The sequence below is a fragment of the Somniosus microcephalus genome, chromosome 7 (genome assembly GCF_052327205.1).
Source record: "Somniosus microcephalus isolate GS21.2 chromosome 7, FLI_Smic_1.0, whole genome shotgun sequence".
Classification (NCBI taxonomy): Eukaryota; Metazoa; Chordata; class Chondrichthyes; order Squaliformes; family Somniosidae; genus Somniosus; species Somniosus microcephalus.
This window is the reverse complement of record NC_140993.1, coordinates 10,804,479-10,818,973: the sequence shown is the minus strand read 5'-3', so window position 1 is coordinate 10,818,973 and position 14,495 is coordinate 10,804,479. Positions and strand designations below refer to the sequence as shown.

At 45.6% G+C, this 14,495-nt stretch overlaps 1 protein-coding gene and 1 long non-coding RNA gene across 6 annotated transcripts in view; one reads left to right on the top strand and one right to left on the bottom strand.

Annotated features, from left to right (window-relative positions):
• Window positions 1-14,495, bottom strand: part of LOC147114512 (uncharacterized) — a 123,187-nt gene that overhangs the window by 22,655 nt on the left and 86,037 nt on the right. The gene's annotated exons all lie outside the window — the stretch shown is intronic.
• Window positions 1-14,495, top strand: part of osbpl1a (oxysterol binding protein-like 1A) — a 255,127-nt gene that overhangs the window by 228,020 nt on the left and 12,612 nt on the right. For 4 of the 5 annotated variants that reach the window (XM_085992230.1, XM_085992229.1, XM_085992232.1 and 1 more), the window contains 2 exons: window positions 946-1,071; window positions 4,485-4,608. In XM_085992230.1, the coding sequence (XP_085848356.1) occupies window positions 946-1,071; window positions 4,485-4,608 (250 nt within the window). Of the gene's footprint in view, window positions 1-945; window positions 1,072-4,484; window positions 4,609-6,360; window positions 10,410-14,495 lie in introns of those variants that run through there. The other variant, XM_085992233.1, reaches the window with a different exon arrangement.

Here is a 14,495-nt window from a genome sequence, read left to right as displayed (position 1 = left end):
CTTCGCCCCCACCATTAGGGTCCATGCCTTCAGCCTCCTGCAGAATTCCCTCCCTAACACCCTCCTCCTCCGCTCCATCTGCTTCTCCTTTTAAGACCCTCCTTAAAACCCATCTCTGACCAAACGTTTGATCAGCCGTCCTAATCCCTCCTCCTTTGCCGTGACAGCCATGTGTTTCCTGTGATGCACCGCGAGACATTTAAGTAAACTTCAGTGTTGAGATTTTTGCTCTCCTGGGGACGTCACATTGAGGCTGGGCGTGAGTCTGAAAATGCAGTGAGGGAAAACTGTAGGTTTTCTAAGAATTAGGAGCAGGGCAGGAGTCAGCCAGACAGCCCCTCGAGCCTGCTCCGCCATTCAATAAGACCGTGGCTGATCTTCGACCTCAACTCCACTTTCCCGCCCGATCCCCATATCCCTTGATTCCCCTAGAGTCCAAAAATCTATCGATCTCAGTCTTGAATATACTCAACGACTGAGCCTCCACAGCCCTCGGGGGTGGAGAATTCCAAAGATTCACCACCCTCTGAGTGAAGAAATTCCTCCTCATCTCAGTCCTAAATGGCCGACCCCTTATCCTGAGACTTTGACCATGTTCTAGACTCCCCAGCCACGGGGAAACAACCTCCCTGCATCTACCCTGTCAATCCCCCTCAGAATCTTATGTTTCAATGAGGTCACCTCTTCTAAACTCCAGAGGTGTAGGCCCAATCTACACAATCTCTCCTCATAGCACAGCCCTCTCATATCTTTAAAGGGACAGACATCCATCTCCTCTTCCCAGTCTCATTATCTTCCCTTTACCCATGGTACGTGATGTGTAACTGTTGATCTGAAATGGTACGTTTAAAAGAAGACTTTTCTGTGCTACATTTATTGTTGAAGTTTTCCTAGTTCCAATCAGTGGATAATAACGTGCCTCTTTTTATGGCGTGACTATCCTAGCCAGTAGCTTCAGAGAAATCAGAACCGGATGACATGCCACTCCCAGATACTTCCGAAAGTGTGCAGGTTATACCAGGAAGTCGGCTGCTGTGGAAAATAGCCCCCAGACCACCCAACTCCGAACAGGTTAGTCTCTTAAGTTCCTTGGATATGATTAGTTAGGATCAATGTTCACTTAAAGCCGCGAAACTGTGAGGTTATCCACTTTGGACCTAAAAAGGAATGGAACAAGGTACTTCCTAAATGATAAAAACAGAGGAAAAATAAAAAAACAAATTATAATTTAAATGGGGAGACATTACAAAATGCTGAGGTACAGAGGGATCTGGGGGTCCTTGTACATGAATCACAAAAAGTTAGCATGCAGGTACAGCAAGTAATTAGGAAGGCAAATGGAGTGTTGGCCTTTATTGCAAAGGGGATGGAGTATAAAAGCAGGGAAGTCCTGTTACAACTGTACAGGGCGTTGGTGAGACCACACCTGGAGTACTGTGTACAGTTTTAGTCTCCTTTTTTAAGGAGGGATATACTTGCATTGGAGGCAGTTCAGAGAAGGTTCACGAGGTTGATTCCTGAGATGAAGGGGTTGTCTTATGAAGAAAGGTTGAGCAGGTTGGGCCTATACTCACTGGAGTTTAGAAGAATGAGACGGGATCTTATTGAAACATATAAGATTCTGAGGGGGCTTGACAGGGTAGATGCGGAGAGGATGTTTCCCCTCGTGGGGGAATCTAGAACTAGGGGGCACAGTTTCAGAATAAGGGGGCACCCATTTAAATCGGAAATGAGGAGGAGTTTCTTCTCTCAGAGGGTCGTGAATCTTTGGAATTCTCTTCCCCAGAGAGCTGTGGAGGCTGGGTCATTGAATATATTTAAGGTGGAGATAGACAGATTTTTGAACGATAATGGGAGTCGAGGGTTATGGGGAGCGGGCTGGGGAGTGGAGTTGAGGCCAAGATCAGATCAGCCATGATCTTATTGAATGGCGGAGCAGGCTTGATACCCAGGGGTAAGGTACTGTCTTGGATAGAGAACTGGTTGGCAGACAGAAAGCAAAGAGTTGGAATAAACGGGTCTTTTTCCGAGTGGCAGGCAGTGACTAGTGGAGTACCACAGGGATCAGTGCTAGGACCCCAGCTATTCACAATATATATAAATGACCTAGACAAGGGAACTAGATGTAATATCTCCAAGTTTGCAGATGACAAAGCTGGGTGGGCGTGTGTGCTGTGAGGAGGATGCAGAGAAACTCCAGGATGATTTGGACAGGTTGGGTGATTGGGCAGATGCATGGCAAATGCAGTATAATGTGGATAAATGCGAGGTTATCCACTTCAGTGGCAAAAACAGGAAGACAGATTATTATCTGAACGGCAATAGATTGGGAAAAGGGGAAGTGCAACGAGACCTGGGTGTCCTTGTGCACCAGTCGCTGAAGGTAAGCATGCAGGTGCAGCAGGCGGTTAAGAAGGCAAATGGTATGTTGGCCTTCGTAGCGAGAGGATTCGAGTACAGGAGCAAGGATGTCTTGTTGCAGTTGTACAGGGCCTTGGTGAGACCACACCTTGAGAATTGTGTGCAGTTTTGGTTGCCTTATCTGAGGAGGGATGTTCTTGCCATGGAGAGAGTGCAGCGAAGATTCACCAGACTGATACCTGGGATGGCAGGAATGATGTATGAGGAGAGATTGGGTCGATTAGGCTTATATTTGCTGGAGTTCAGAAGAATGAGAGGGGATCTCATTGAAACTTACAAAATTCTAACAGGACTAGATAGACTAGATGCAGGAAGGATGTTCCCAATGGCGGGGGAGTCCAGAACCAGGGGTCACAGTCTAAGGATAAGGAGTAAGCCATTTAGGACTGAGATGAGGAGGAATTTCTTCACCCAGAGAGTGGTGAACCTGTGGAATTCTCTGCCACACAGGGCAGTTGAGGCCAATTCATTAAATATATTCAAGAAGGAGTTGGATATATTTCTTGAGGCTAAAGGGATCAAGGGATATGGGGAGAAGGCAGGGACAGGGTACTGAATTTGGATGATCAGCCATGATCTCATTAAATGGCAGAGTGGGCTCGAGGGGCCGAATGGCCTACTCCTGCTCCTATCTTCTATGTTTCAAGGGTTAAGTTCCGAGGAGGGATTACACAAATTAGGGTTGTATTCCCTGGAATTTAGAAGGTTAAGGGTGATCTGATCTAAGTTTTCAAGATATTAAGTGGAACAGATAAGGTAGATAGAGAGAAACTATTTCTGCTGGTTGGGGAGTCTAGGACTAGGGGGCATAGCCTAAAAAATGGAGCCAGACCTTTTAGGAGTGAAATTAGGAAACACTTCTACACACAAAGGGTGGTAGAAGTTTGGAACTCTCTTCCACAAATGGCAATTGATGCTCGATCAATTGTTCATTTTAAATCTGAGATTGATATATTTTTGTTAACCAAAGGTATTGAGGGATATGGGGCAAAGGCGGGTATGGTAAAGGGGTTAGGTTGCAGATCGGCCATGATCTCATTGAGTGGCGGAACAGGCTCGAGGGGGCTGAATGGGCCTCCTCCTGTTCCTGTGTAACAGGCTGGAGGGGCTGAATGGGCCTCCTCCTGTTCCTGTGTAACAGGCTCGAGGGGCTGAATGGGCCTCCTCCTGTTCCTGTGTAACAGGCTGGAGGGGCTGAATGGGCCTCCTCCTGTTCCTGTGTAACAGGCTCGAGGGGCTGAATGGGCCTCCTCCTGTTCCTGTGTAACAGGCTGGAGGGGCTGAATGGGCTTCCTCCTGTTCCTGTGTAACAGGCTCGAGGGGCTGAATGGGCCTCCTCCTGTTCCTGTGTAACAGGCTGAAGGGGCTGAATGGGCCTCCTCCTGTTCCTGTGTAACAGGCTCGAGGGGCTGAATGGGCCTCCTCCTGTTCCTGTGTAACAGGCTCGAGGGGCTGAATGGGCCTCCTCCTGTTCCTGTGTAACAGGCTGGAGGGGCTGAATGGGCCTCCTCCTGTTCCTGTGTAACAGGCTGGAGGGGCTGAATGGCCTCCTCCTGTTCCTGTGTAACATGCTCGAGGGGCTGAATGGCCTCTTGTTCCTGTGTAACAGTCTGGATGGGCTGAATGGCCTCCTCCTGTTCCTGTGTAACATGCTCGAGGGGCTGAATGGCCTCCTCCTGTTCCTATATCTGGAGCTCCCACGCAGGCTGCTTGCTGGCTTTACAATAGGAAAAATTGCACACATGCGGGAATTTGAATGGGCCACACACACAAAGAAAAAATGATAGCGAACATAGATTAGGGGTACTATTTATTTCTCTAAGTGGAATTATTTGTCAATGAATGTGATTGCTGTCTTTGTAATACTAAAGACAAAGTAGATGCTAGCAACTGTTTAGTTCCTCATTTTCAACTATAAAATCTCTTTCTTCTTGCTGAGGACTGAGGGGGTCTGTCTTCCACACAGCTTCAACCCTGCAGGGCCCATGTGTTAAATTTATTTCTATAACGATAAACTCCTGGACCTAATTATTTTTGTAGAATGTTTTTGGAATATTTTCCAGATGTACAATTTCACCAACTTCGCCATGTCACTGAATGAACTAGATAAAGAAATGGAGAGCGTTATTGCACCCACTGACTGTCGATTGCGACCTGACATTAAGGCAATGGAAAATGGAGATATAGGTATGATCAAATATTAATAAAGTTATATGATACTTAGACGGGGGAAAACAGAGCAATTTTTTTCATTTGGCGTCTTCATTGTCTTCTGCACACCATGAGTCGAAGTGGCAGCATTTCTGTCGGTGAAATTTGAGTGTCTACAGTAAAGCTGATAAACTGTATAATGCATCTGAAAACAAATTACGCTTGTATAGCACATTTACTGTTTCAAAACGTCCCAAGGTATTCAACGGGGGAAGAGGGTGAGCGGTGGGTGAACGGACACAGAATAGGAGGTAAGAGAATTGGGGAAGGTGATTCAAGGTCTCATGAGGCCTCGCCACATCTGAAGTCTTGAGATCACTGGCAAGGCCATTTCCGTTGCCACCCATTTCCCCAAACCCTCCTTTAACTTCTCTACCACTCACCACATACTCCAACCCAAATTCTCAACTCTCTCTTCCCTGGCCCCAGAATCCATCATGACCCCTCGCCACTATTGACCACCTCAGTTGTTCCCATGACTGCTTTCAGCAGCCTTATTTCCACCAAATGACATCATCTCCCAGCCCTGCCCTCACCAGGTACTCTTCCCATCTTTCCACCCTTAAGTCAGAGAGCTGCAACCTCCAGCTCAACTGGCCGAGTCATTAATTGCCAGATCTTGCTTAACCATATCGAAACCCACTGTAGAAGAAATTTCTTCACTTAGAGGGTTGTGAATCTTTGGAATTTTCTACCCCAGAGGGCCGTGGATGCTCAGTCGATGAGTATATTCAAGACTGAGATCGATAAACTTTTGGACACTTAAGGGATATGGGGATAAGGCGGGAAAGTGGAGTTGAGGTCGAAGATCAGCCATGATCTTATTGAATGGCGGAGCAGGCTCGAGGGACCGAATGGCCGACTCCTGCTCCTATTTCTTCTTGTGTACCTCCCTCTCCTCAGCCAAATCTTCCTGTTGGCCTCAGCTGGAGTATTGTGTTCAATTCTGGGCGCTGCACTTTAGGAAGGATGTCAAGGTCTTGGAGAGGGTGCAGAGGAGATTTACTAGAATGGTTCCAGGGATGAGGGACTTCTGTTGTGTTGAGAGACTGGAGAAGCCGGGGTTTTTCTCCTTAGAGCCGAGAAGGTTAAGAGATTTGCTCATGGTGTTCAAGATCATGAATGGTTTTGAAAGAGTAAAAAAGGAGAAACTGTTTCCAGTGGCAGGAGGGTCGGTAACCAGAGGACACAGATTTGAGGTGATTGGCAAAAGAACCAGAGGGGAGATGAGGAAACATTTTTTAGCCCACAGCAAGTTGTTGTGATCTGGAATGCGCTGCCTGAAAGGGCGGTGGAAGCAGATTCAATAGTAACTTTGAAAAGGGAATTGGATAAATACCTGAAGGGAAAAGGTTTGCCGGGCTACGGGGAGAGAGCAGGGGGTGAGTGGGATTCATCGGATAGCTCTACTAAAGAGCAAAATGGCCTCCTTCTGTGCTGTATCATTCTATGATTATCCTGGAGTGTGTAATGATCAATAACATGTCATTTTATAGTGGACACTAGGTGGAGCCATAGAGCTGTGTAGTAGAGCTGTATATAAGACTACACTACCCAGCTGTGTGTATATTAAGACATTACCCATGAGGCACTAGGCTACCCACAAGGCAGCAGTCAAGATGGATGCCTCTACAGATACTGTACCTAGTCCACATGTGCTCAATAAAAGTGTCTAGCAAAAGCTAGCTGTGTTCATAATAAGAATGTCTATTTATTAATGAACATAAGATGGTACCAGGATGGTGAAGATCTGCTGAAAATTGTGAAAAGCGACATGGAGAATTTGAAGCCACCAGAGCGTTTGAAACTCACAGGAAATATCGACTACAATTGGCAGACTCTTAAACAACAATTCGAACTCTACATTGCAGCCATCGGATTCGGTACGAAGTCAGACGCAAGGAAGATAGCGTTGCTGCTTACAGTTGCAGGCCCACAGGCGATAGAGGTATTTAATACATTTGTATTTAATCCAGAGGAGAACAGAGAAAAATTAGAAGATGTGCTAAAAAAATTTGATGCACATTGCTCTCCCAAAAAGAATGAGACCAATGAAAGATACATCTTCCATTCTCGGACACAGCAGCAAAATGAGACTTTTGATAGCTTTATAACTGATCTGAAACTGAAAGCACAGACATGTAATTTCTCTGAGCTCAAAGCATCCATGATTCGTGACCAGATTGTGTTTGGTATTCATGATAAAAAAGCCAGGGAACGTCTGTTGAGAGAAACCGAACTAAATTTGATAAATGCTGTGAAAATATGCCAAGCCAGCGAGCTAGCTCGAAAGCACGCGAAGACTTTCAGTGAAATCAATAATGATGCGATTGTAATGAGTGATAATGCTGCTGTCGGTGCTGTGTCCTACAAGGGGAAGAAACGTGGGCAGAACAGAAATGAAAAGCAATCGGAGGATGACATTTTTAATTGTAAATGCTGTGGTTACAAACACCAGTTAAGACAATGCCCACCATTTGGAAAAATGTGCACAAAGTGTAATGGAAAGAATCACTTTGCCAAACAATGCTTTTTAAAAGTAAAAACTAAGAAAGGGCAACGAGTTAATGTAATTGAGGACACTGATTTAAGTGAGACATTTTTTGTAGGAATGGTGTCATGTGACAATATCAAAAAGGATACAGAAAATGTGCAGCCCTCAGAAATGGACAATGCTGAACATAAAGTTAATGCAGTAAAAGAGGACAAATGAATGATCCCACTGCAGGTAAATGGAGCATTAGTTACCTTGAAACTAGACACTGGGGCAAAAGCAAACTTAATCAGTATGAGTGACATTAACAATATGAAAGAAAAGCCCAAAATACAGAAAAAGTCAGTACTACTGAAGGACTATAATGGACAGAAAATAGATAGCTTAGGTGTATGCAGACTTAAAGTGACAGTCAAAGACAAAGTGCATCATCTCATGTTTTCTGTTGTGGCTGAAAGACTTGATTCACTACTGGGTGACAAAGCTTGTGAGGACTTAGAACTGGTCAAGAGAGTCTACCGTATAAACTGTGCCATAAGCAGACCAGATGACTCGGTGGATTCTAGTGAATAATTTCCAGGATGTGTTCAAAGGATTTGGAGTTCTACCATTCACGTACAAGATCCAGCTAAAGGAGGATGCTCAGCCAGTGGTACATGCTCCACGAAGAGTTCCAGCACCCCTGCGTGACCGGCTCAAGAATGAACTGGACAGAATGACCACACTAGGAGTCATCAGGAAAGTCGAAGAGCCAACAGACTGGGTTAACTCCATGGTATGTGTAAAGAAAAAGAACAATGATCTAAGAATATGCATGGATCCAAAGGACTTAAATGCAAACATAAAACGTGAACACTACCAGATTCCCAAGCGAGAAGAAATCACCAGTGAAATGTCAGGTGCCAGATACTTTACAAAGCTCGATGCCTCACAAGGATTTTGGCAACTAAAACTGGATGAAGAGAGCACCAAATACTGTACCTTCAACACACCATTTGGCAGGTATTGTTTCCTCAGAATGCCTTTCGGGATAATATCTGCATCTGAAATCTTTCATAGAGCGATGGAACACATAATTGAATGTCTGGAAGGAGTTCGGGTCTATGTTGATGACATCATCATCTGGGGCTCCACACTGAAAGAACACAATGAGAGACTGACTAAAGTGCTACAGAGCATATGCCGAATGGACTGAAGCTTAACAAAGCCAAGTGTCAGTTTGGCGTCCAGGAAGTCACTTTCCTAGGAGATAATCTATCTGGTAAAGGAATAGAGCCAGATATGGAAAAAGTAAACGCCATACTCAAAATGCCCCGACCCACTGACAAAAAAGGAGTGCTACGCATCATGGGGATGATAAACTTAATTGGAAAGTTCATTCCTAACTTGTCAGCCAAGCAACTGTCTGCGAGACCTGCTACATAAAACAAATGAGTTCGCATGGACAGAAAGACATGAACAAGAGTGGATAAACCTAAAAACAGTGCTGACAACCACACCTGTACTCACCTTCTTTGACCCAACAAAAAGAATCAAAGTGTCAACGGATGCATCAAAAGATAGCCTAGGTGCGGTCTTGCTACAAGCAGAGGGTGAAGATTGGAAGCCTGTTGCCTATGCCTCCAGGTCTATGACTGATACTGAGTGTCGATACGCCCAGATCGAAAAGGAATGTCTAGGCTTGGTAGTTGGACTAGAAAAGTTTCATGGCTACATATATGGACTTCCCACCTTCACAGTTGAGACAGACCACAGCCCTCTGGTTGCCATCATAAAAAAAAACCTGAATGAGATGTCTCCAAGGATTCAACGACTCATGATGAAGCTGCAAAGATATGACTTTGAACTGATCTACACACCAGGCAAATACATAGTGTTAGCAGATGCACTATCCCGAGCACCCACAATGAGTCATGTGAGCTCTACTGAAGACGACGTGGATGTTCATGTGAGTATGGTCACTGCTGCGCTGCCCGTGTCAGACACAAAATCAAAGCAAATAGCAGAAGAAACAGTAAAAGATACAGTATTACAAACAGTAATAGAGAACATTCATCATGGTTGGCCAAAAGGTTCCTGTCCAAAATATTTTCACATAAGGTCAGAATTGAGTGTCGCAAGTGGACTATTACTAAAACAGAACAGAATAGTCATTCCACAGGCTCTACGTCAAGACATGCTCAAAAGGATTCATGAGGGACACCTCGGAATTGAAAAGTGCAGAAGGAGGGCAAGAGACACTGTCTATTGGCCTGGCATAAATAAGGACATTGAGAACATGATAGGCAAATGTGAGACATGTCAGAAACACCAAAACAAACAAACAAAGGAACCAATGATAGTAGCTGACATACCAACAGCACCATGGCAAAAGGTTGGTATGGACCTTTTTCATTTAAATGGTAAAGAATATCTAATAGTGATTGACTACTATTCTAACTATCCTGAGATGGCGCTGCTCTCAAGCACCACAGCAGTGTCATAATGCATGTGAAATCCATCTTCGCCAGACATGGAATTCCCAGGATTGCCATTAGCGACAATGGTCCGTGCTTCAACTGTAAGGAGTGGCAACAGTTTGCAGCACAGTATGACTTTCAGCACATCACATCCAGTCCTCTGTATGCTCAGTCAAATGCTAAGGCAGAGAAAGGTGTTCAAGTTCTCGAGCAGCTACTGAAGAAAGCGACAGAAAGCAAGTCTGATCCTTATCTCGCCCTGCTGAGCTACCGAGCCTCACCTTTAGACTGTGGTTCTTCACCTGCTGAACTACTAATGGGTCGCAAGTTGCGCACCACGCTACCCTGCTGTGCAAAAGAACAGCAAAGTGAGGAACTGAGACAGAGACTTCAACTGTTGAAGCTGAAACAGAAATCATACTATGACAAGTCATCCAAAACTCTAAAACCATTGACAAGGGATGATGTTGTCAGGATTGAGGATCCAGATGCATGGAACAGGAAAGCTACAGTTCTTGAGGAAGTAGGACCAAGGTCATACACTGTTAGAACTGAGGAAGGACAGATTCTCAGGAGGAACCGCCGTTCCCTCCTAAAAACACAAGAGACTATTCAAGACCAGATTGATGACAATGCCGCAACTGCATCTTGTCATTCACCGCCAGAACAATCTCATGAAGACACATCAGACTTACCCGTGTTGAGAAGATCCACACGTGAAGTAAAAGAGCCTGATCGACTTAATCTTTGAGTACAATGTAAAGCTTTGAAAATGTGTTGACTGTTTTGAAAATGTTTATGTTTATAGAGCACTAACAAAAGTGTTACTGATGTTATCTTTATTGTTTTCTTGAAAGTTGATTGATATTGATTTTGTTAAACCTCAAAGGGGGATGTAATGATCAATAACATGTCATTCTATAGTGGACACTAGGTGGAGCCGTAGAGCTGTATATAAGACTACACTACCCAGCTGTATGTATATTAAGACTACATTACCCATGAGGCACTAGGCTATCCACAAGGCAGCAGTCAAGATGGATGCCTCTACAGATACTGTACCTAGTCCACATGTGCTCAATAAAAGTGTCTAGCAAAAGCTAGCTGTGTTCATAATAAGAATGTCTATTTATTATTAATGAACATAAGAGAGTGCAAGGAGATGCCACAGCTCCTTTTGTCTATGTTAACTCCCTCCTTAAGCCTCTTTTCCCTCCCCACTTCTCCCCGGCCTTTTTCACCCACATTTCCAACAGCAAGTGGAAAGAGCACGTGGATTGCTTCATCTGTTAAGATTGAGATTAATTTGCACAGCTGTGCCTGCTGTCTTCCCTGGACTCCCATTCACATACCCACAGGAAACAAAACTCCGATACCCAACCCAAACTCCCAATCAAACTCTCAACTCTCTCCCTTCTCTGGCCCTGCATCCATCGTGACTCATCGCCACTATTGACCTTCTCAATGTCTTGCTGTTGGGTTTAGGTTCTACAGCGATGCTGATTTCCAGGGTAAAATTAACATGGTCCAGCAATTTAAAGATTGCATCGATAGTCTGTCCTCAACTCACCTGACTATAAACAGTAATTAGTGACTTTTGGCACCACTAGTATATATTGCTTCTTGAAGTAGGGAATGAAATCACGTGGAGACAGCACAGCAATATAAATAAAGCGTGTGACGTAAGAAAACTACTAGGCAGTTGGTCTAAGCGTTAAACAAAGCTTTAATCAACTGTTTTACAACATGGAGGTCTAGTTGTGTCCTTCACTAGTTCCTGTTAAGAATGTCCTGCGCAAGCTGGGCCTGTGCTCGAGTATTTATACTCTCCCTGGACAGCGCCACCCGCAGGCCACTCAGTATTATTTCATAAGTCTTTCTTTCATGAATGACTGATTCATGTCAGCGTGCATTAGTGAAAAACAGTGCCAACTCTTCACAAAATAGGTCTTGGTGCCAGTCACTCACCTGCGCATCAGTTACATATAACGAATCAAAAGACTGGCTTCTCTTAGCACATGCACAGTAAAAAAAATCTCTAGTGCAAATATTGAATCAACTGCGCCCCATGGTGAACTGCAGCCCTGCCCCAACATCCTGTTTGAGGATCACCTTTTGCACCGTTCGAGCAGGGAACAGATTTGTTGACGTTCCGTACCACCAAATGTTGTAGAAGCTGATGTTCTACATTACAACAGTGACCTCGCTTCAAAGGTACTTCATTGGTTGTAATGCACTTTGGGACGTCCTGAGGCCGTGAAAGACGTGATATAAATACAAGTCTTCTTTCTTGATGAGGTTTCGGCAGAACTTTTACCTGTGGATGTTGGGGCCGATACCAATTGTCAACTCTATCGTCTCGGATGCAGGATTCTCTGATCACTAGTGTCCCTACTGGTAAACCAGCTTGTGAGATTGGGATAACAGAAAATGCTGGAAATACTCAGCAGGCCAGGCAGCATCCGTGGAGAGGGAAACAGAGTTAACGTTTCAGGTCTGGGACCCTTCATCAGAACTGGAAAAAGCTGGAGATGTAACGGATATTAAGCAGGTGCAGAGACAGGGGGGCGGGGGTTTAGGAGGGGAGGAAGGAATTGAAAGAACATACTGTGCCTATGTTAGAGGCAGGAAACATAAAATGTTGCAAATGGGAATGGCAAAATAATACAGCATGAAAAATGGGGGCAGGGATTATTGTCTGAAATTGTTGAACTCGATATTGAGTCCGGAAGGCTGTAAAGTGCCTAATCGAAAGATGAGGTGCTGTTCCTCGAGCTTACGTTGAGCTTCATTGGAACAATGTAATAGGCCAAGGACAGCGAGATCAGAGTGGGAGTGAAGCGGAGAATTAAAGTGACAGGCGACCGGAAGCTCAGGGTCACCCTTACGGACTGAACGGAGGTGTTCCGCAAAGCGGTCGCCCAATCTGCGTTTGGTCTCCCCAGTGTAGAGGAGACCGCATCGTGAGCAGCGAATACAGTATACTAAATTGCAAGAAGTACAAGTAAATCGCTGTTTCACCTGGAAGGGGTGTTTGGGGCCCTGGACAGTGGGAAGGGAGGAGGTAAAAGGGCATGTGTTGCATCTCCTGCGCTTGCATGGGAAGGTGCCAGGTGAAGGGTGATTGAGGAATGGACCAGGGTGTCGCGGAGGGAGCGGTCCCTTTGGAATGCTGAAAGGGGAGGTGAGGGGAAGATGTGTTTGGTGGTGGGATCACATTGGAGGTGGTGGAAATGGCGGAGGATGATCCGTTGAATGTGGAGGCTGGTGGGGTGAAAGGTGAGGACAAGGGGAACCCGATCGTTCTGGGAGGGAGGGGAAGGGGTGAGAGCAGAAGTGCGGGAAATGGAACAGACACGGTCAAGGGCCGTGTCAACCACAGTAGAGGGGAATCCTCGGTTGAGGAAAAAGGAAGCCATGTCGGAAGCACTGGTATGGAAGGTGGCATCGTCAGAACAGACGCGGCGGAGACGTTGAAACTGAGAGGATGGAATCGAGTCCTTACAGGAAGCGGGGTGGGAGGAAGTGTAGTCCAGGTACCTGTGGGAGTCAGTCGGTTTGTAGTGGATGTTTGTCGAAAGCCGATCGCCAGAAATGGAGACGGAGAAGTCAAGGAAGGGAAGGGAGAGTCGGAGATGGACCATGTGAAGGTGAGGGAAGGGTGGAAATTGGAAGTAAAGTGAATGAACTTATCTAGTTCAGGGCGAGAGCAGGAAACGGCACCGATACAGTCATCGATGTACCGGAAAAAGAGGTGAGGGAGGGGACCCGAGTAGGACTGGAACAAAATGTTCCACGTATCCCATGAACAGGCAGGCATAGCTAGGGCCCATGCGGGTTCCCATAGCAACACCTTTAATTTGGAAGAAGTGAGTGGAGTCAAAGGAGAAGTTGTTCAATGTGAGAACAAGTTCAGCCAGGCGGAGGAGGGTGGTGGTGGATGGGGACTGGTTGGGCCTCTGTTCAAGGAAGAAGCGGAGCGCCCTCAGGCCATCCTGGTGGGGGATGGAGGTGTAGAGGGATTGGACGTCCATAGTGAAGAGACGGTTGGGGCCGGGAAACTGGAAACTGTTAAAGTGGCAGAGGACATCGGAAGAGTCACTGATGTAGGTGGGAAGAGACTGGACAAGGGGAGAAAAAAGAGTCGAGATAGGAAGAGATAAGTTCCGTGGGGCAAGAACAGGCTGAAACGATGGGTCTACCAGGGCAGTCCTGTTTGTGGATCTTGGGAAAGAGGTAGAAGCGGGGTTGGGGGACTATGAGGTTGGCGGCCATGGAGGGATGATCTCCAGAGGAGATGAGTTCTCCTTTACAAAAATAATGTTGCAATGTCTTGTGTACAATTCTAAACTGGTATATGTGCACAAATCGTTGAGAAAGTGGTTAAAAAAGCATATGTGATCCTGGGCTTTATAAATAGAGGCATAATGAGCCTTTATAAAACACTGATTCGGCCTCAACTGGAATATTGTGTCCAATTCTGGGCACCGCACTTTAGGAAGGATGTGAAGGCCTTAGAAAGGGTGCAGAAAAGATTTACGAGAATGATTCCAGGGATGCGGGACTTCAGTTACGTGGATAGACTGGAGAAGCTGGGGTTGTTCTCCTTGGAGCAGAGAAGGCTGAGAGGAGATTTGATAGAGGTGTTCAAAATCATGAGGGGTCTGGACAGAGTAGATGGAGAGAAACTGTTCCCATTGGCAGAAGGGTCGAGAACCAGAGGACACAGATTTAAGGTGATTGAAAGAAGAACCAGAGGCGACATGGGGAAAAACTTTTTTACGCAGCGAGTGGTTATGATCTGGAATGCACTGCCTGAAAGGGTGGTGGAGACAGATTCAATCGTGGCTTTCAAAAAGGAATTAGCTAAGTACCTGAAGGAAAAAAAATTGCCGGGCTACGGGGAAAAG